Here is a 22,578-nt window from a genome sequence, read left to right as displayed (position 1 = left end):
ACACAACCTCAGACAGATTTTTTTCACTGATCTACTCAGGCTAGAAAGAGCACTGAAATGGAAATCACTTTCTCACCATGTGATTCAGCACTGTTGAATGCTGTGACTGTGGAAACCTAAAACCCACTTTCCTGCCCTCAGTGTTGCTCATCTGCTTTTTGGGAAACACTGGATTAAGTGGAACAAAGGAATATTAAATGTATCCCATATGTCAGGCACTGTGTTAGACTCTAGAGGCACGAAGGGAAATAAGAAAGAACCCTCAAGGTAGACAAGACAGAGACCCATGCAGCCAACAACCTGAGACAATCAGTACAAAATGATCACAGGAGATGGAGATTGGGGAGGGCTAGGCAGATGTCAGGGGAGGTTTTACACAAAGGAGGTAACATTTGATCTGGAAGTCTTGGAGTATGCAAAGGATTTTAATTGGCAAAAAGAGAGGGAAGGCCTTGTAGGCAGAGAGCGGCTTAAGCAAAGGCATCAGAATGTGACCATATAGAGTGCAGCTGGGGGATGACAAACTTTAGATCCTTGGAGAATCACAGCTTTGGTTGTGGATGGTCATGGAGATAAGGGAGAGGTGATGGGGACAATTAGACTGCACAGGCAGGCGGGGGCCAGGTTAGCTTTGTAGAGGCCAATGGAGAGCCATGGGAGGTTTTAAACAAAGGATCAGTACGATCAGATTTGTCCCAGGTGGAACAGCAATTGTTCCGGGCTGTTAGCCAGAAATGTCCCCAAGGGTTAGGCAACGATGCTGCATATTGGGCTAATGTTTGCTGAATGGCGTCACCTGGAAAGTTGGGTTCATATGAGCTCTGATCGGTACTCTCCAAGGAGTCAGAACCACTGAGTCATATATCCCAGACAGTGAAGTTCATTTGTTCTCTCTAGCTAGCCAGAGCCAACTGAATGATTATCTCTCAGTTGGCCACTTACCTGGGCCTCTACCCAAAACTCTAATATCGACCTAGAAAGGACACTCAGAGGCCTTCATTGAGAACCTGAATCCCTCTTGAGTGCCCTCCCGGTCCCAGCCTACCACCTACCCCACCTTGCCGCCTGGCAACCTTTGATTCTGGCCAGTCCTCATTGTGGTCCTGACAGCACTGAGGGCTCCATGATGGGCAAGGCCAGCTGCTGCCCTCCTACAATCAGCCACCGAGCCATCCTGAAGGTGTCTGGGTTCACAGCTGGCTCACCATGATTGCCTAACCAGGCGGGCCCCTCAGTCTGTGCTATCTGGGCTCCCGCAGACCTTAGTTCATAGAAAACTCCCAGGCCATGCAGTCTATTTCTTCTTGAAGACCTCCCAGGCCTCTGAGAGGCCTTGTTACCACCACAAGGATAGTGACTTACAAATGGGTGGGTAATTTCCCCCTTCTACCGGGGCACATACAGTCAGAAACCTTGAGTATGAGGGTATGAGGACCACGCCCATCCCCAGAACCCAGTGTTCGGGCCCTGACTGGGAGGAGGCCGTCATGGCGCCAGGAAGCTGCTGAGGGCAGCAGTTTGAAGAGACTTTGAGGAGGCCAGAATGGCAGAGCCTTTGGTTGGGGGGACATTCTGGAGCTCCCTGGGAGGCAGTTCCCCTCAACGTTGGGCCAAAGGGCCAGGAATGAGCCTCAGCTTTTTCAAGCTGCAGGAGTTTATTTTGAATGTTTTGTAAGGCTCCCAAACCACATAAGCATTGGGAGCCCCTTAAATGTCAAACAAACTCCTAAGCAAGACCAGTTCCTTGCCACGCTGGCTACAGAAGTCACAGGGATGGCCCCTTGTTCTGTCCTTCGCTCCGGCTCTCTGGCTCCATACCTCTGCCACCCTACTCATCCTGAGTTTCGGTGAGTGCTTGGTAGATAATTTCTGGTGCTAATGATGGGGTTCACAAAGCCTGGGCCAAAGATCCAGGCCCCCAGAGGTCCTCTCTAGGAAGAACCCTTCTAGAGAAGTCACTCAAGTCTAGGCATTTGAGTCTGTAGATTGAGAGTCAGGGCTGGTGACGCCTGCTGCAGGGGACTTCACCTGGACTGCTCCGAAAGCAAAGTTTGAGTGAGATGAGTGAGTGCCCCGGTGATTACCTCAGGTCAGTGTCTCCTGTGGAGGCCCTCAATGCCAGCACCAAAGAGTAGCTGGGAGAAGGATTATTCCCCATGAAGTTCCATCAACCTGTCCAAGTTAAAACAGTGTGTTCCCTATGCAGGGGCAGCTTAACCCAAGTCCCCAGCCCCATCTTCCTACCAGCTTGCCACCTTATAAGCCCCTCTTAACAAGAAATTCTAGGGCTCAGTCTTACTGTGCACCAGCCTGGCCAAGGGCTAAGGCTCCTCCCCGTGTGCATTTGTTGACAGGTGATATATATGCATGTGCATAAGAGAATTTTATGTCTTCCAGCTTCCCTTGGATTGTCAGCATTTGTTGGGCAAGGACCACGGTGTTTATTTTTTGATGAGAGGCGATGTAGAGTTGGAGCATGACTTAGAGTTGGGCCAACTCAAGTTTGAATGAGGCTCTGGCACTCACTTATTGTTTATCCTTGGCAAGTGACTGAACCTTTCTGAACTTGCTTTCCGAACATCTTCATGATCACTGTCATTATTGTCCTAGCGGAGTGCCTTCTTGTGTCAGGTGCTATATATTCCTATCCTGTTTAATAGTCACAACCACCCATTTAGGTAGGTATTACCTCCTGTATTGTACAGATGGAGAGAGTAAGGTTTCCCAAGGTCACGCAGAGAATGTCAGAGTCAGGATTCCATATTAGATCCGCAGGATCCCAAAGTGCCTGGCCTAAGCCCTGAGGCATCCTAGATAAGAGGGACAGTCTGCCCAGCCAGGCAGTGTTCTCCCAGGCCCTTCCTGCAGAGGGCAGGACCATCAGAGGGGTTCTATGAATAGTCCTGCTCTGAGCATCCTATGCCTGACCCTGTTTTGACGACTCCACAGAAGGAACGTCTGCGGCGGACGGTGCTGCCCAGGATGGACGACAGCAAACAGCACCAACCACTGTATCAAACGTAAGTGCCTCCGCCCCATCCACCCTTCTCTGTCTCCTTCGAAGTGGGCTGGTCATGGGGACTCCAGAACCGAGAACAGAAGTGTCTTCCCCAATTTGCCTCCTGGGGATGCAGCTCCCCTCCAGAGTGGAGGCAGGGTGCTGTGGAAGAGAGGAGATTTAAAACAGCCTCCAATAGAACACGACTCAAATAAAATCACCACTCATGTTTTTATAGCTCCCTGCATTCCCTTCCTGCTGCCCTGCTGTGTTGGCCCCCCATTTGCTCTGCCTGCAGGGTCCCTTAGGTGCCCAGACACCTTGCAGTCTGTAAATGTGGCTGACCCCAGAGCCTCATCATCGCATGTTTGCAGGGGCACCAATCACAGTGTGTGCCATGGGAACCCACCTCTGTTTGGGCCCTGGCCCCACTGGTTCTGGCCTCTGCCAGGCACCCCTCCAGGATGGTCAGATAAAGCTCTGATCCTGTGTCTGGCTCAGCCTCCCTGTGGACTGCTCTGAAGCCTGGCAGGCTGGCCCAGATGAGAGAAGAGAGAATAGTCATCTTAGTTAAGTAGAAACCAAGGAGTGAGGCAGGATCCAGGGGCCCTGCGCTCAAGCATCCACTGATGGTGTCAGAGGCAGTGACAATGACAGTACTCACTTTGTGCAAGGTGCACTTACCTAGCCTATGGGGCAGGTAGGACCACTATCCATTTGGTAGATGAGGCACAGACAGGTCACTTGCTCAAGGTCACGTGGCCTGGAAATGGCAAAACTTAAACTTAGGTAACTCTGAGGTCCCTCTTCTTAATCATTATACTCTGCTGCCAGAGGTCTGACCTTACTTGCTGGGCCTCACTTTCTACATCTGTGACCTGGAGAGGATAGTGTACTACTATTACCATTACTACTAACACCATTACTACTACTACCATTATTGCTGCTGCTGCTACTACTACTACTACTACTACTACTACTACTACTACTACTACACTACTAGCTAACAGCTGAGGACTCACTATGTGCTCAACGCTGTGAGAAGCTCTTCACAGACATTATCTTAGTTAAGACTCTCAGTAATCCTATAACGTGTATTCACTGATTATCCCCACTTACAGACGTGGAAACGGAGGTTCACATTAGTTGGGAAACATGGCCAAAGATATTCCACCCCAAGTGCTGACTCCAGAACCCTATACTGTTCTCTGAGGGCCGCTATTCCCTCCCAACGCCAGCTGAGGCTGGGGCCTTCTGGAATTTGGAATTTCCATAGGTGATAACAGATATGGGGGTTTCAAGAGGCCCCTTGGATCTTTCTCACATCCAGGGCCCTTTCTGAGCCGTTGGGAAACATGGCCAAAGATATTCCACCCCAAGTGCTGACTCCAGAACCCTATACTGTTCTCTGAGGGCCGCTATTCCCTCCCAACGCCAGCTGAGGCTGGGGCCTTCTGGAATTTGGAATTTCCATAGGTGATAACAGATATGGGGGTTTCAAGAGGCCCCTTGGATCTTTCTCACATCCAGAGCCCTTTCTTGTCAGCTCCCCAGGTCTGTATGGCAGCTCTAAGAGCAACCTTGACTGCCCCTCTCAGAGCTGCCACTACACTCTGAGAGGCCCTAAGCCTGTCTGCAAAGCCTCAGTCTCACCAGAACCCCTTCTTGCCCAAGGACAAGCCTCCAGGCTTTTTGCAGGGTGAAGGTTTCCAGGTGCATGACAAGACCCATGGTGTTCCCAGGCCTCATGGAGGCCCTCCTCTCCGGCTCTGACACCTCCCAAGGTGGGGACAAGATGAGGAGGAGATGGAAACAGGATGGGGCTGCTTCCATTCCTGCAGGGATGGTGACGTGGGCTTGCCAAGATCTTGGTTCTGCCTCAGACTTCATGGATCTGACTGCTCCCAGTCTGACAATGAAGCTCAGGAAGAATCTTGGTGTCTCTGGGGATCTCCAGATAAAGAAATTAAAACCCCAAACTCAAAACAAACAGCAAAGCAGATCTACTGCCTGAAATTTTTTTTTCTCTTCAGGAACCCTAGTTTAGTGGGGGCTCTCAGAGGACAGGCCCTCTATAGCTGAGGAAAGAGTTGATGGGGAAGCGACACCTCATAATTTTAAAGATGAAGACAATGAGCTTCAGAGAGGTGGTGACTTGCTCCGGGTCACACAGCTCATTAGAGAAGGATCTGGGACTCAAAATCAGTGACTCCCTGGGTAGGGAAGCCAGGGATGTGGATAGTCAGGTGGTTTTATGCTCAACAGAAGCTCTGAGATTGGGGCCTGGGCACTGGTATTTTTTTAAAAGCACGCTGGGTGAATCTAGCCAGAGCTGAAGACACTGAACAGAGTTTGGGATCAATCATAGGAAGATCTGTCTTGGGGGACCCTACTCAAACTTGAATGTTACTCTGAATTTTCTGGGATCTTATCAAAGTGCAGATTCTGATTCAGCAGGTCTGGGATGGGGCTGGAGAGTCTGTGCTTCTAACAAGCTCCTAAGGGGATACTGCCAATGCTAGTTCAGGGACCACGCTTTGAGTAGCAGGGCCTGGGAAGGCAGTTGGGGTTGGAGATGGGTCGGAGGGTTGGTAAGTTCTAGTAAATTTAGCGAGTGTTGTAGAGGCTTGAGTTGAAGTTGGAGCTGGCTGGCTTCGGAGGATGTGGGCTTCTCACCAGCTGCCTGAGGGGTCTGGGCATGGGCCTCGCTTGGGCCCTCCAGCCCTGGAGGTTCTCAGCTTCCTAACTTGCACGTGATTTTCCAGCATTAGTCTCTGCCAAACTGGAGTTTCAACACTGGAAACTCGTGGTTGGGTGAGTCTGCAGATTGTCAGAACCAACGTGTGTGTGTGTGTGTGTGTGTGTGTGTGTGTGTGTGCGCGCGCGCGAACACTCTCATGCCCCAGGAGGGGCTGCTCTAGCATGCTGCCAATACCCACTTCACTCTCGGGGTCCTCAGCCTCTGTTATTTCTTTCCCAGCCCTCTCACCCTGCTGCTCCCCTGGTCATCCTCAGACCCATGCTGCAGGCCGGCAGCTCTCCCAGAGGAATTGCCAATGGGCATCCGCCTTTCCTACTTCAACTCAACTTGCCCACTGAAGATCTGTGTGCTAATTAGCTGGGCCTTGTGCTGTATGCTTGTTGCTGTTTTGCAGCTAATGAGCCTAACAAGAACCACGTTGGCTGTGGGGCGTTGTCCCTGGATGGCTGGGTCCCCAGCACTGCAGAATGTGAGGTTCTTGGCTCCATACCCTGTCAACTGGCTCTTCTGCTTCCCCAGTGGTTTGCCGCCCTCTCCCCCCAGCCCTCCTGGCTTGAGCCGAGACTGCCAACGCGGGGAATGCTCAGCCTCTGTCCTAGCAGTTTCACACATGTGGGATGTCTCCTCGGCCAGCAGGAGAGGAGGGCTGACGAGGACAGTGTGTGACATGCTTTCATTGCCAAGAATCAAGTCTAGTCCCAGAACTGTGTGGTGACTCGATCTGTCCCCTGGTCTCTCCCAGATATCTGTGGGTTCAATCCACTGCCCATGCTCAGGGAGAGATGGCCCTTGTCCCTGGCCCACTTCCTGGCCCCCCTTAGCCTCCTGTCACAGAATCCTAGGTTGCTGTAACATATCAACCCATCTTCCTGGCAGGCCTCTCTTCCTTCAGCCCTGCCCAGTCACTAGACCTGAAGGTGGTTATTGTTGGAGCTATAGCCCCTCCCTCCACCTTGGCGGGGTCTCAAGGTGGGCCCTGGTCTCCTCCTCTCGCCTTTCCTCCTGTGGCTTTGCCAGTTCTGCCGTGCGTTTTATGTGTTTATGCATTTGTGGAGGCAGTGGACTGGGGCTGCCTGGCCCACTTGGCTGAGGGGAAGGACTGTAGAGTGTGAGAGGACCAGGTCCTGATGGCTCACCCCCATCACCACCCCGACACACACACAGGTTTTGGGGTATTCTGAGGCTCACACTGGGGAAGAGGATTTGAAGAATTCTTTGAATTCTCATTTTATCTCAGCCTAGCTGCACAGAGGCTGGGGCTATTCTGGGGAGGACAGAGGAGGTCCCTGCAACTGTTGAGGAGGGGGCTAGGTGGGTTACTATCCCTCCACCCCAGTATTAAGGCTCAAGGTTAAGAGCACGTGCTTTGGATTCTGGTGTCAGATCCAAGGAATTGTGGTGTCAGATCCAAGGAGTTGTGGCCTCAGATCCAGCTCTGTGTCCTCAGGTAAGTGACTGGCCCTCTTACCGCCATAAAGCCTCATCCATGAAGTGAGTCCAACAATTTAAGTAGAATTGTTTTTGAAGATTAATAAAAATAACACTCTGTAGTTCTTTCTGTAGGTCAGGACTTTATAGTATTAATTTTTAATCCTCACAACCACCCTAAAAGCTGGATTTGATCTTTATCTCATTTTCCGATGAGGTTGACTATTTGTTCCAGTCTTGTAGCTGAGAATCAGCAGAGCCTGGAAGTTTGGCTGTTATCTTAATTTAGATTAAGGAGACTGTTCTGCATGCCTGGGTTTAAACGCCAGCTCTACCACTTAGCTACCTGACTGTGGGCCAGATGCTTAAGCTCTTTGTGCCTCAGTTTCCTCTCCTGTAAAATGTGGCTAATATTAGTCTCTGCCTCACAGAGTTGCAAGGAACAAATGAGATGATGCAGGTTAAGTATTCAGTTCAAGGCCTGGAATGTTCTATGTGCTCTATCCACGTATGGCCTTGATATTGAGGGCAAGGATAGTGTCTCCCAGCCCCCAGCATGACACAAGTATTCACTGGACACAAGGTAAAGGCTCAATAAATATGTACTGAATTAATATTGGGCCTGTCCCAGGTTTGTTCTGAGATTTCCCCTTCTGTGGCTCTAGGTCTATCAGCCCTTCCAGAAAACCCCAAAGCGTTCAGGAGACCCTCAGGAGATCCGGGAGTGGACCTGGGCATTTGCTCCTGACTTTCTGGTCCAGAGCCTCTTTGTGGCTTTCATTCTGGTCCACATCTCAGTGCTACGAGAACTCCATCCCTCCTGATCTGGCCTTCTCCTTGGCTTCCCTGAGAGAGCTTCCTTGGCTCACCTGTCCCAGCCCTGTAATGACCCCATCCCAAAGGGCAAGACTGTGGCCAGGTGGATAAGAGCCCCAACTTTGGACAAGACTCCCTGGGTTCAAACTCTTGCTCCATTATTTACTAGCATGGTGATCTCAGGCAACTGCTTGGCCACTCTCAGCCTCAGTTTCTCCATATGTCAAATGGGGATGAGAATAGTACCTATAGTAGTTATAAGAATGAAGAGGAGAGATAAATGTAAAGAAATATGCCCAGGGCCTTGTAATGATGAGTGCTGAACAAACATTAAGGAAAAGGGTCAGGCAGGAGTGTGATTTGTACGTTCTTCACTGACTGATTAGGAACCACCAGGAGCCAGAGGCTCCTATGGGTGGCTCATCTTTCTGGGCATGACCATCCTATGAGACTCAGGAGTCAGAGAGCGAGGTGGAGGGGAAGGTGAGAGGCAGCTAAGGGGATAATCACAGGACCTCAGTGGAGACCCAGGTAACATGAAGTGTGCAGTCCTAGCAAGAGACCATCTATCTCCTGCCACCACCTACGGGCACCTTAGATCTTCCTGGTGAGCAAGTGCATGCCTCCGAGGATCTAATTTAGGAGATGTTCTTACCAGGGGCCTCCTAAAGCCGGGCGCTGTGGCCTGTTGATAGCAGTGCAGTGTTGGCCCTCTCTACAGACTCGGCACATGTTTTTAAGGGACTGAGTGAGTGAATGATCACATGGGTGACCTGGTAGTTTCCTCCGCCCATCCCCAGCTGTCTCCTTTAGCCTCTTTGGCTGGCTTCTTCTTTTCTATCCAACATCTTAATGTTGGGCTGCCCCAGAATCTTCCCCAGATCTTCCATATCCCCCATGCAAAGATGAGGGGCTATGGGAGACAAGCCAAGCATTAGTTGCCTCCCATTACTGAGCATCAGTAGGCACTGTGCTGGACAATTAACATGCAACAATAATAGTGCAATGCTCTCTCTGTGCCAGGGACCACGCAAAACTCTTCAAACCCCTTCACCCTGTGAGTGACCATCATGCCACTCTCTGTTCTAGCCCCTTCTATGTCTCTGCTGCTGTTTCTCCTCTACTCAACAACTAAACGTGGCTTCCCAGAACTTAGTACTGGGTCCTCTTATTTTCTTTCTCGCTGCTCTGCTCCCGGAATGATCTAATGCATTCCCATGGATGTAAACATCGTCTCTGGGCCGACGACGCCCAGATTTACATATATCTTCAGCCAGGCCTCTCTTCTGACCTCCAGACTCCTTCGTCCCGCTGCCTACATGACATCTGCTCTTGATGCCTCCCAGACATCCCCACTGCAGCTTGCCCAAAATGAGCTTGTGGATTCTCTCCCTCTGAGCTAACGCCTCTACCCAGGTCCTACTCATCTACCTGAATGCTCAAGCCAGACACCTGGGGGCCTTCCAGGACGCTTTCCTCTCCCTAAGGCTTTATATCTAATCTATCACGAGTCCTGTTTGTTTTACTTCCTAAATAACTGGGGAACTTGGCTGTTGCTTCCTGCTTCGGCTACCTCTCTAGTCCAGGGCTCCAGCACCCTCTCCTGGGTAACAGCAGCCACCCGCTGACTGCTCACCCCCTGCCCCTTACTCCATAAATTCCATCATAACACATCCCTGTCCAAACCTTCCTGCTGTGGCACACCCAGCCTCGTCTCTCAGCACTCACCCTCTCCTCACTGAATCCAGCCTGGGCTCCTGGAATGTGCAGGCTCCGGGCTGTCGCACACGCCACTCTGTTTGCTTTTCCTCCTCTCTTTATGAGGCTGGTTCTATGTTGCCTTTCCAGTCTCTGTTTCAGGCTCCCCTCCTCAAAGAAGCTCCTCCCGACCACTCAGTCTAGAGCTGCCTCCCACCGGCCTCTCTATTCAGGATCTCAGCCCCTCGACTGTTTCCACCCTAACTCACATCCCATTTTCTGTTTCTCTACTTGTTTGTTCACTTGTATTGTGACAGCCTCCCTAAGCTGGACGCTCCGTGAAGAAGAGGACCGTGTCTGTCTTGCTTACTTACCATCCTAGGCAAATAGTATGTATTGGATGTACGACCATTTTCTAGACGAGGACACTGAGACTCACGGAAGTGAAAAAAACTTGCGCAAGGTCATGAGGTTGGAATTCAAAAGCAGCTCTCTCCTCCACACTTCCTCCCTGGTCTTGGCTAGGTTATCAGCGAGAATGGTATCCTCTGACCCTCCTAACCTTCCTGGGTCCTGGGCATGGAGCTGGGGCTGCTGTGGAAGGACTTGGGTGGCCCCGTGTCAGTCATGGAACCGTCCTCCATGCCCTGGAGCTGCTCCCCCCCGGAAAAGACTGGTCTCTGGCCTCTACTGATGGAGGCTGTCTGAGAACCCTATCCTATCCTTCTTTTATCTTCGGGGACCCCTTTGGCACTAAGGCTCCAAAGCCCTGGTTCTTACCAGGGCCTAGGGGCTGTGACAGGGTGGATGGTGATTTTTGTGCTTTGGAGCAGGAGCTAGGGGCAAATCCAGGCCTCAGCCCTGGGCCGCAGCCCTGCCTGTGGTCTCCCTCCTCATGCCTGCTGGAGCCCCGTGGGAATTGATACTGCTCCCTGGCCCCGGCCCCCAACTGGCCCAGCATTGAGGCATTTGTTAATGCAATTAGCAGGGCGGTCCACGCTGAAGGGCTTGGGGCCAAGGTCTGACTCACACCTCCCCTTCCTCCCCTCCCTCCGCCAAACGCCAAACAGTAGAGGCCCGCTCAGCCTGTCAGACAGGCGTCTGCAGAGAGCGGCTGAGGGGCCAAGAACGGCATCTTTCTCTCATTAGAGGCTTTTATGTGAACACAACTGCTATTTCGGAGACTGGCGCTTGGCTGGCCCCTGAGCCCCAGCGCTGTTCCCAGCCATCCGAGCTGCGGCCCCAGCACAGCTGTAGTGGGGACGGGGTGAGCCCTTGAGGACCTGACTTCTTTCTCTCACAGCCTGGGGGCTCAGGGATGAGGTCAGGGCCTAGGGACACAGATCCTGGGCAGAGCTTGGGTGTGGAAAGAACAAGTCTCTAGGAGGATTCTAAGGGTGTGTGGGGGGAGGCAGAGAGGAATTTCCTTGGCCTCAGGGATCTCTTTGGTGGAAACCAAAGGTCCAGGCTGGGGACAAACAGCTCAGGAACACAAGTGGATCCCCATCTCCCTTCTCTGTAAGTGAATTCCAAGGGCAAACTGAGGCCTCTAGGTGGGGGTCTGAGGTGGGGTGCCTAGGGAAGGGCTGAGGTCAATATTGAGAGTGGGTAGAAGACTGTCCTGTCTACGAAGGCCTCTGGGTGTGGACGGGGACAGGGCCCTGTCCTGAGGGAGGAATCGGGTAGCTCAGTGGGTAGGTTGTTAGTGTCCCACTGACACAAATTTTAGGAAAGATGGAGGTTTAATGGGGAAGCAGCTGAGCTTCAGGTGTAGGGGTGCTGAGCCCAGAGTCTGACCTGGAGCTGAAGTTCATCTTCCAAACAAGAGGGGATGGTACTGGAGGCCTCAGAGGAGGACACAGGTTTAAAAGCGCCACCCCCGCTTGAAGCCAGCGCATCATCTAATGGGTCATAGATGGAGGGAGAAGGTCATCCTCAGATGACCGTGGGGCCCAGGAGAGAGAGCTGATGACCACAGCTCTCCCTGGGGGTGGGAGGATGGGAGTAGAGAGGGGCCTGGCTGTATTAACAGCATCCCTGCCTCTGCACCACAGGGCTTGGTCCCTCTGTCTAACCAGGGCCTGCGCTGACATTGCCTTTCTCTGAAAAAAAAAAAAAAAAAGATTGCGGTGGGAAGGTTCAGAAGCCTTCTTGCCTCTGCCACTGAGGTTATGGCAGGTTTTTTTAAAAAAGGCTTTGCAGTGCTGTCCAATAGAACCTTCTGTGATGATGGACATGTTCTATATCTTCCTGTTCAACATGGTAGCCATGAGCCACATGGGATACTGAGCCCTTGAAATGTGGCTAGTGCAACTGAGGAACTGAATTTTAAATGATATTTAATTCTAACCCATTTCATCCTAAATAGCTACATACACCTCGTGGCTACAACATTGGATTGTATTAAACAGCATAGCTTTAGAGAGTAAAAAGGTACTTCCACATCCATGATCTCTGCTGACACTCAAAACAGCTCTTTGAGGCAGGAATTACTGGACCCGCTTTATGGATGAGACAACTTAGGCACTGGTGGAGGCATCTCAATGAGATGAGACGGGCCCAAGGTCATGCAGCTGGGTTGTAGCTAAGCTGGAGTCAACCCAAATCCTCCTGACTCCCCAGTGCCATGTTCTTACTGTTACCAAGTAGCTGACCACAGAGGCTCTGAGCAAATGGTAGGAGCAGTCCACATGGTGGGAGCTAAGCAGCCTGCGCGGAGGGAGCTGTGTCCAGAATCTCCCCTAGGCCTGCCCATCCTGACTTTGGTCTCCTCCCAAAGGTGGAGATTTTGTGTGGAAAATCTGAGCAAACCTCTACTTGACTGTTTTGGAGCAGAGTGAAGGTAGAAGGGGGCACAGCCAGAAGGTGGGGGACTGGAGAAACCATGCCTTCTATTTCTTACTTTCGAAGCAATTTTGAGAGTTTTCCTTTAATTCCCCTCTCTTTTGGCATCCCGTTAACTCCTCAGAGCCGAACTCCCAAAGCTGAAACTTTCCACAAGCCCAGTCCTCAGTGAGGGAGAGAGTGCCAGGGGAGTGTAGCTAAAAGGGGTTCAGGAGGAGCCCAAATTACGAACGGCTGAAAACTGGCATTAGCGAGTGGGCACAGGGAGGCTGGTAACAGTTCCGGTTGTCTGAGGGTGCCGGCCTTCAGGGGAGAGGGCCGGAGTGTGTCCCTGATAGCTAAACATGGACATTGTGGCGTCCATGCCTAATAACCTTTTACCAATAATCAGTCAGACATGGACATCGCAGTGTCACGCTTGATAACCCTTCACGAATAATCGATCAACGAAGATTCATTAAAGCCATATACCCCATCCTGGGGTGATCTCTCAAGTATAAGGCATTATCTTTGCTCTTGAGGAAAAATGGAAAAGAGGAGGCTCCAAGAGTAAAACATAAAGACTTCTCAACCCGCCACGTTTGGGAGTTTTCTCTCTTAAAATTCCCACAGTGCTGCATGGAACCGCCTCTCCTGGATCCTCCATGTTTCCTTCTTTGCTTTATGTGACAGCCTCTGCCACGGGCCATCCTGAGATGGCTGATTTCCTTTAGATACTTCAATTTTGAAACCGGTGCTCATTTGACAAAAGAGTGTTTTGCTTTAGTCTCCTTTAAATAAAAAGACACATGATCACTATTGCCTCCTACTTCCCAAAGGGTTCCAAACTTTTGGATTGCATGCACCAGCAAAATATCTGAAAACATCTTAGGCACCAAAGTACAGTGCCAGCTTTCCCTTTTGCCAAATGAGGGTGTTAGAAAAACAAACTACCATTTGCCATCACCTTTAATTAAAATAAAGACCATTTTAACACCAAACAAGTAAAAAAGAGAATCTCAAAATAAAAGATAATTTTTATTATTTAATTTTTTAGGCGAGGCGACGCTTGGTTGACCTCACAGATTGCAAGGACCTCGTCAGCTTACATTCCCTTATTTTTTTATTTTTACACCTATAGCACCTGGTCTTCCTAAGTGGTCTCCCATCCAAGAGCTAACCAGGCCCGACCCTGCTTAGCTTCTGAGATCAGACAGGATCTGGCTTGCTCAGGGTAGCATGGCCGTAGACTAAAAGACACTTTTTAAATGGAAAAAAAATAGGATTACAAAGAACTCAAGAAACTTTTTATTTTTCTTATTTTTTGGCAGACTAGTAAAAATTGTCATAAGAATGTATCTTTCATAGACAGATATTTAGAGCCACCATTTGGGGCCATTTGGGGGTGACTTTGGGGGGAATGGAGAGAGAGGACAGGAGTTTGTGCTCCAATCCCATAATGCTGAGGCTCAGCTCAGAACAAAACTGCTTAAACACTTTAGTGAGGAAGTCACTTCTTGCTGAGACTTGTGAAAACAATACAAGAGCAGATGCAGATGAAGTCGGTGAGGGCTGGCTCACCACCTCTGAAACCCTGAAACTTGCTGGAAAATTTTTCTTAGCAGATCTGGCCTCTGCACAGTTTTGTAAGTGGTTGATCCAGAAAGGTTATCTTCCCGAGTAGGTTTTTTCCGCCAACAAATCTGGCTGGTTTGGAAACCTTTTAGAATTTTTATTTACCATGATGTTATATGCATATATAAATGCTGTTTTTATAGTTTCTCCACCTAACCACCCATTTTCCGTAAGTTATACATTGTACCAACCAAAGCTTGCCAAACCTTGTCTGCGTTTAGAATCTAACTTCCTGTGTGGCAAGGGGCTTCTGTGGGTATGAGAACCCACCTCTGGGCAGAGCTTCCTCCACGTGGAGTCCAGCCTTATTGTCTTTGAATCCCTGGCATCCAGTCTGACCAAGAGAAGGTGCTCATTAAGTGTTGATGGACTGTATTAGCAACAAGGCAGAACCAGAAGTAAGCAAGTCACCATGAGGCACAGGAATGTAGGACCATAGGTTTTAGATAGTGGAAGATCTTACTGTTACAGTCAAGGATGGGCCATCCCCGGGGTCCAGGAAGGGAGGGATGAAAGTTAGATTGGTTTCAAAAGGCCATCTTAAAGGAAAGGACCACCCACTCAGATAAGGAAGCAACACCTAGACCGGGAGAAGCTGCATGACCTTTCTGTCACCCACTCCAAGCTTTGGGTCTCTGTCAGCAGAGAGATGTGGGTTTGAGGGACTAGGAGGGATATAGTGTTTGTGGTCCACATGGAAAACCACTCAAGCCTTCCCAGTTTACTCCCTCCCTAAAATAAACCAGGACAGAGATCTGACCTGGGCATATCTCCTTCCCCAGTGTCTGCTGGCCCTGGTTTCCCTGTGGGGCTGGTCTCTGGTGGTGGTAGTGACAGGAGCTGGTGGGTAGTCAGGTGGGGGCTGCGTATTCTGCCTCTGCTTTCCTCACTGACTTCACATACTCTCGCTGTCTATCACCAGACCCCAGCTTCCCTGGACTGCTAGCACCTCCTGGAACATGCTATGTTCCTTCCAGCCTTCAGACCTTTGCACTTACCCATCCCTCTGCCTGGAAGAGCCTGCCTAGATCTTTGTCCCTCCACCTCCTTTGCACCTGTCACACCTCACTCTGCAGAGAGGCCTGCCCTGACCACCCTGTCTCAAGTGCCTGGTTGGCCAGACCACTACATCACCCTGTTTAATTGTCTTCACAGCCCATGATACTGCCTGAAACAACATTATGCTATTGTTTTCTTGTTTCTTACTTGTCTTCCCCACTCAACTTCAAGCTCCATGTGGTCAAAGACTTTGTTCCTAGTGCCTAGCACACCGTAGGGGCTCAGCAAATATTTGTTGAATGAATGAGTGACAGATGGAGGAGACTTTGGGTTTAGAGGGTGCTGTCCTGGGTTCCTACCTGTTCCTCAGGGAAGGCCTTGGGAGAAGTGGGGCAGAACCCCATATTCCAATGTGACCCTCCCTATGCCGCTGGCCACTGGAGGTGGCTCCAGATTTTGCAAGGTGATGAAGGGCAGTGAAGAGAGAAGAAATCATGGCCCCCATGCCTGATGGCTGCTGCACAGTGCCAGCTTGGAGCAAGGAGTCCAGTTCCAGCCTCACTTTGCCCTCAGGCTAGACCCAGGGCCCAGGGAGCGGAATCCTTCCAACTCCCGGTCAGGAGTCCCACCACGTGCAAGCTTCCGAGCAGGAGCTTTGAGAAGAGAAGGAAGAGGAGAGACTGGACAGAAACCCCCCCCAACAACTCAAACTCCCAACTTTCAGACCAGTGTTGAGCCTTTTCTAGAAAAAGGGACTCATTCACTCTTCCTTCATTCATTCAGCAATAATTGAGAATCTACTCTGTGACAGTCTCTATTCCAAGTTCTGGGGTACAGGAGAGAATAAAACAAAATATCTGAACATCATCCTCATGGAACTTCTAGTCTTATAGAGAGACAGACAACAAAAAGCTGACTCGTAAGTGCATAACACAATATCAGGAGGTTCTGCTGGAACTGGTGGTGTGAGCAGCTCCACACCTCTGCTCATTCAGTCTTTGACTGGTGGTCCAAAGATGATAGGCAAACCTTGCCTGAAGGCCTGTAGGTGGAGGGAAGAGAGAAATGGGCCCAAGGAGCCTTCTGAGGCCAGCAGTTAGCTTCCTGCTTGAGCAGAGGAAGGCCAAGCAGCGCAAGGCGGGAGGCCCTTCTAATAGGTGGGTGTCAGGGCCCCCTGGCCCCTGCCCTCACCCCCCGCCCTGTCTCCCCAGCCGTGTGCCAGCCACCGTGCCAGAATCGGGGCTCCTGCAGCCGGCCCCAGCTCTGCGTGTGCCGCTCTGGCTTCCGCGGAGTCCGCTGTGAGGAGGTCATCCCCGAGGAGGAATTTGACCCCCAGAACTCCAGGCCAGCACCTCGACGTTCAGTAGAGGGTTCACCCAACCTGCGGAGGAGCAGCCCAGCCAGAGAGAGCACTGTGGCCAGAACGCAGCCACTGGCACCACAGGCCAGGTAAGTCCCCTCCGCAGTGGGACCTCAGGTCCAGGGACACAGTTTCTTTCTGGAGGGACTTCTTTCTTAGGACCGTTTGGTGAAGATGTGATAGAGAAAGACAGAATTGTCCTTTCTTCCCTCCTTCCCACTGTCCTCTCCCTTCCCTGCCCCACCAGAGGTGTCAAGAGTAGGAGAACAGGTGCTGGGGGTGACTCAGGCTTTTGCCAGGGTGGAGTGGACAGCACAGTGGGGAGGTGGCAGGTAAACTCTTTACTCTCCAGATCCTGGGAGAAAGCTGAGGAGGGCATGTCCCCTGGACCAGGCTCTCTTGTTTCTAGTTCTGGCATTGCCATTCCTAGGTGGATGACCTGGAAGAAGTTACTCACCTCTCTGATTCCTTATCAATAGGTTGAGGCAATGATGATAAGCACAATCATGGAATTGTTGTAAGGATTAGGTTAGTTAATATAAGGAAAGTGCTTAGAACAGTGCCTGGCTCATAGTAAACTCTTTATAAACGTCTCTCCTCCTCCTTCTCTGCCTGTGGTCTCTGCAATGCAGGGACTCTTCTGCCGGAAAAAAAAAAAACCCTTCAGTTCACTCACCACCTAGTGCTAGCCTCTCTCCTTGGAGGGGGAGAGAAGGAGCATGTCGGGGAAGGGAGTAGAAGAAAAAGTGGGCAAAAGAAGTGTTCACGGGCAGGATTCCCTGGCCAGCTTGCCAACCAACCTGGCTAGACGTTTTCTAGCTCAGGACAGGAAATCTGAACTTTGTAAACTGGTCCATTTCTAGGGGGCTGTGTTTTCCTTTTGGTTTTTCAGGTTAGTTTTTCCATTCACTTCCTACTTAGGAAGTTCTTTGTGAAATGTTGCAACCTTGACTTGCTGAACTAAGGGGGGAAAAGATTTGCCCTCTCGGAGGCCAGAGGAACCAGGGAGAGGAAGCTGACCTTGGAATCCCCAGCCAGAAAGCTCAGGAGAGAAAGGAAAGGAGCTTGAGATTGTCCAGCAACTCTGAAGAGGGGGCCGGGCTGACCAGGGTCTCAGTAAGTTAGGGTTCCAGGGCCCAACTACCCAAGCAGGTGGTTTCCAAAGGCAGCCAGGAGCAGGAAGAGCTGAAGGATGAACTCACGTCGAGGCCTCGGGAGCTCCTACATCAAAATCAGAAGAGCCAAACCTTTAGGCCAAGGCCCAGGGATGCTGGGTCAGAGAGAGGGACAGAGCTAAGCTGCCAAGTAGACAACACAGGGGCAGGAGAAAGGCCTGGATTTGGCTGTGAGCAGGTGGTCAGGACCTGAGCTTTGTCCTGATTGGTCTTGGCTGTGGGTCCAAGGTGGGTGGGCCTGGTGTGAAGGCAACTGGTGGGGCCTCAGGGATGCCAGTTCCAGGACCGGCCAGGTACAGTGTGGAAGCAAAGTCCTTCTATCTGGGCTTCCCCCTTGCAAGCTCTCTTTTGGTTTGTGTGACTCATTCATTTTATTAATGCACTGATCTCGTGTGTGTGTGGGTGTGTGTGCGTGTGTGTGCGTGTGCGCGTGCACGTGCATATGAATGTTGGGGGTGGTTGCTCAGCGGGTCATTCTGCTCTTGATCCTTGAGTCAGTGCTGTCTGACTCACCCCCTCCTGCTCCTCACACTCTGCAAGACCCACTCCCACTTCCTCCAAAACGCGCCCCCCACCACTTCCACCCAGCTCTCCGACCTCCTGCCACACACGCTAGGCACACATGCCTGCATCTGCGATCAGACCACGTGGCCTGCGCCCTGGAAGACCGTGACTTGTCTCACACTCTGGATTTTCCCACACCTCCTCCCCCAGGCCTAGCTTACAGAAAGCACTCAATCTGCATTTGTATTCAGTCTACATTTGTACTCACCACTTGGTCCAAACCGCAGAGTTGGCATTGAACCCTCACCCTGAGCCCAGAACTGAGGGTATGGCCCCCTGTTGCTCAGGAGGAAGTGTAGCACTTTTCACTCTGCCTTGGGATGGTCTGTTTATTTGCTCACTGGACCAGGAGCTCCCAAGAGCAGGAACCGTGTCCTGCTCCTTCACGAATGTGGCCCTGGTATCTAACACAGTGCCTGGCACACTGTAGGTGCTCAGACAACAGAGTCGAATGAAGAAATGAATGAGGCTTGAGAGGAGGAGGCTGGAAGGAAGGAGGATGAACTATGGAGGGCTTTGATCTCCAAGTGAAGGTTTCACAGGCTCAGAAGGCACTGGAGAGGGAAGGCCCTGGGGTGGGCCGTCTCCGGCCCTGCTGTGGGCTGTCCTCTTTGAGCTTCACAGACTTCCCTGGCCAGGGGCTACTGTGATGTTTTTAATGAGCTGCAGCCTCCAGGCCAGCCCAGTCTTTCCCTGCCCTGGGACCTCAATGCCATGAAATCTGGGAAAGTCAGAGTGGCCCAGCTTTGTTTTACTTTGGGAGGCCAAATCCCACTTGCCTGGTGGTGTCAGACATTTCCTGTGAGCCTAGCCAGGTTTCCCAAGCAGCCGCTGGCCTCTCTCCTGATGGCAACTTGGACAGGCCCTTGGTGTCCAGCTAGAGGGAGTGACATGACTCAGGGGCATTCTAGGAGTGAGAGGGGAGTGCAAAACGTCCAGGAAGGGGAGACACTGCAGGGATTGGTGATGGCCAGAGGCCTCCTGTAGAAGAGCACTAGACAGAGGCCAAGAGACTTGTGTCCCAGAGGAGGATGAGAGGGAGGGGCCAGAAGAGTCTCCGGCAGCAAACAGCACACCCTACAGAGAGTCAGATGTGGATGATGTTGTTGAGCTGCCACAGGGCTGACTGCAGGGGCTTGGAGATGTCTTCTGAGCCCCAGGTCCAGGTTTGTTCTCCAAGGCTGGGCAGAGGGCCTCCCCACCTGGAAGCAAGAGCCAGGCTGCTGGGGAAGGGCCTTGAGAGATTGCAGAAGGAGGTGGTTACGACAGGCCTTGGAAAACGGTGCTTGATACTAATGCTTCTCAAACTGCTGTGGCATGTGAATTGCCTGGGAACTTAACACACAGCTTTTGATTTGTCAGGTTTGGACTGAGCGCCAGGTCTCAGGTGGTGCTGATGCTGCCGGTCCATGGCCCACACCTTGAATAGTGAGGGTCTGAGCCTAGGCTTTTGGACATCCAAGCTTCCAATCCTGGATTTACCAGTCACACCTGTTGTGTGATATTAGGCAAGGAGCCTGACCTCTCTGAGTCAGTGGTCTCCACCTGATAGGATAGCTGAGAGGATTAGCTGGTCCATGGCCCACACCTTGAATAGTGAGGGTCTGAGCCTAGGCTTTTGGACATCCAAGCTTCCAATCCTGGATTTACCAGTCACACCTGTTGTGTGATATTAGGCAAGGAGCCTGACCTCTCTGAGTCAGTGGTCTCCACCTGATAGGATAGCTGAGAAGATTAAATGAGATCATATGAATAGAGCACTTAGAGTGGGGCCTAATTTCAGTTAGTGCTCAACACCTGTTAGCTATCAGCAGGTTGATTCTCTTTGACATGGAGACTTGAGTGAACAGGAGACTGTGGCAAAGAGCGGACAGAAAACCAGGGTGCATGCCTGTGTGTGCGTGTGCGTGTGTGAGTGTGTGTGTGCGCGCATGTGTACGGAGCTACTCTGGAGAGAAGTCAGAGCCCAGACCCAGCCTTAAGGGAGGTGTGACCAGCAGATGCAGCAGTAGCACCAGTGATGCCTGGCTCGGTTGTTCCAGGACTAGTCTTACCAGCCGTATGGGAGAGGGGGTCAAGGGGAGGTGTTGTGACATTTCTCAGAATGGGAGGGATCTCCCCTGGGTTTGCTCCTTAGCCTGACCTGAGGACTTAGAGCCTAAGCCCTGGGGACATCCTGAGCAGGCTTAGTCAGTACTGGGGCAACAAGGGGTCTGGAGGACACTGTTGCACAGGGAAAGCAGGGGTGTCTGGGGAGCTGTGGACATCATGGTGATGGCTCTCAGTGGGCTTCTCCCCCAGAAGGCCGCCGGAGTCAGCTTTCTTTTTACTGACCCAGTCTCCCTCCTTCTGGATCTCCTGCTCTCTGTGCACCTCACCTCTTTATCTCCTGTATTAGTATTCTATGGCTGTCATAACAAATTGCCACAAATTTAGCAGCTTAAAACAATGCAGATGTGTTATCCTACGGTTCTATAGGTCACACATCAAACACGGATCTCACGAGGGTGAAGTCAAGGTGTCACATCCAGAGTGCCTCGATGCTCTAGGGGAGAATCCGTTTCCTTGCTCATTCATATTGTTGGCGGAATTCAGTTTCTTGCAGTTGTAGAACTGGGGTCCCTATTTCCTTGGTGCCTGTCACTTCAGGGTCATTCGTAGCATCCAGAAGCCACTCGCATTCCCTGGCTTGTGGCCCCCTGCCTGTCTTCAAAGTTAGCGACTCCTCATATTTTGAATCTTCTCTCTGCTTTCCTCTTCGGCTGAATCTCCCTCACTGACTCCTCTGCCTTCTTCCATTTTTAAGGGCCTCTGTGATTCTATGGGCCCCACCCAGATAATCCAGGACAATCTCTTTATTTTAAAGCCAGTTGATTAGCAACCTCAAAGGCACAACATCAAAGGAAAAAGAGCATGGGAGCCAACCACACCCGCCCACTGCATCCTTTTCCAGCCAGGACCCTCCCCTTGTCAAAGGCTGGTCACCAGGGCAGCCCTCCCTGACCTGACCCCCAAAACTTCTGACATCTTTCGGTCAGCTCTCACCACTCGCTCCCCTCACTCGCCGTGACTCTGCCACACCGGCCAGCTGGTGTTGCCCCAAACATGCCAGAGAGGCTTTCCCTTCAGGGCCCCTCCCTGGAGCACTGTGCTAGTTTCCTAGAGCTGCCATGACAAATTACCACAAACTGAGTGGCTTAAAGCACCAGAAATTTATTCTCTCACAGTTTAGGAGGCCAGAAATCCAAAATCAAAGTGTTAGTAGGTTTGTTTCTTCTGGAGATAATGTGTTTCATGCCACTTCCTAGCATCTGGTGGCACCTGGCAATCCTTGGTGTCCCTGTGCTTGTAGCTGCATCAACCCTAAGCTCTTCCTTCATTGTCACATGGCCTTCTGTGTATATGTGTGTGTGTGTGTGTGTGTGTGTGTGTGTGGTGTCCTTCTTATAAGGGCACCAGTCATTGGATTTAGGGTCCACCCTAATCCAATATGACCTCCTTGAAACCTAACTAATTATACCTGCAAAGACCCTATTTCCAAATAAGTTCACATTCACAGGCTGGGGTTAGGATGTCAATGATCTTTTCGGGAGCAACGATTCAACCCAAATCAGACTCTTCCCAGACACTCACATGGCTTCCTTCCTCCCTCCCTCCCTCCCTTGCTTCCTTCCTTCCTTCCTTCCTTCCTTCCCCCCTTCTCTCTCTTTCTTGATTTCTATCTCTTGAAATCTACAAAGCAGAATTATTGATTGTTCTCCCTATATTAGTCAGAATTTGTTCAGGAAAATATTAAGCACTCTAAGCATTTCATACAGGAAGCGACATTTCAGGAAACTAGAGAATTATACAACCATTAGCAAGTTTGGTGAAGCCCCAACTAGGAATAAAATCTGGATAGGCAAGGAACTCAGAAACTACTGCTACTAGTCTCAGCCACCTGGAATATTCAAGTGAGTGACTCTTGGGAAGATATCTGGAAGCCACTGGAAAATGTATTATATTTGCCTTCTCTAATGCATGTGCAGCTGCCTATAGCTCCCACCAAAGAATAATGCCTGAAATAGAGATTTGCTGAGAAAGCCAGTGTAATATTATTTCATCTTCAATTAAAATTTTCCATGTGTAAACATTCAGAAAAAGAAAAATTAGTACGTAGGAAACCATTTTATACTATAAGATGCCATCATTGTACCCAGATGGTGTCATGGAGTGTGTCTGAAACAAAGACAGCCAATGCTTAGACTGCCTGGTTGCTAAAGAAGATTCTATCTCTTTTAATTTCTATGTAAGAGAGAGAGAAATATATATAGCAAAGGGA

General features: G+C 50.8%; 1 protein-coding gene and 1 pseudogene across 4 annotated transcripts in view; one reads left to right on the top strand and one right to left on the bottom strand.

Annotated features, from left to right (window-relative positions):
* LTBP2 (latent transforming growth factor beta binding protein 2) overlaps positions 1 to 22,578 on the top strand; it is a 94,874-nt gene that overhangs the window by 4,779 nt on the left and 67,517 nt on the right. For all 4 annotated transcript variants that reach the window (XM_015599630.2, XM_015599629.2, XM_015599628.2 and 1 more), the window contains exons 2-3: positions 2,950 to 3,020; positions 16,370 to 16,607. In XM_015599630.2, coding sequence (XP_015455116.1) covers positions 2,950 to 3,020; positions 16,370 to 16,607 — 309 coding nt within the window. The remainder of the gene's footprint in view (positions 1 to 2,949; positions 3,021 to 16,369; positions 16,608 to 22,578) is intronic.
* Positions 13,657 to 13,775, bottom strand: LOC112473867 (annotated as a pseudogene).

The sequence above is a fragment of the Pteropus alecto genome, unplaced genomic scaffold, assembly GCF_000325575.1.
Source record: "Pteropus alecto unplaced genomic scaffold, ASM32557v1 scaffold8, whole genome shotgun sequence".
Lineage (NCBI taxonomy): Eukaryota > Metazoa > Chordata > Mammalia > Chiroptera > Pteropodidae > Pteropus > Pteropus alecto.
The sequence above is the reverse complement of the archived record's forward strand: the minus strand, read 5'-3'. Positions and strand labels throughout refer to the sequence as shown.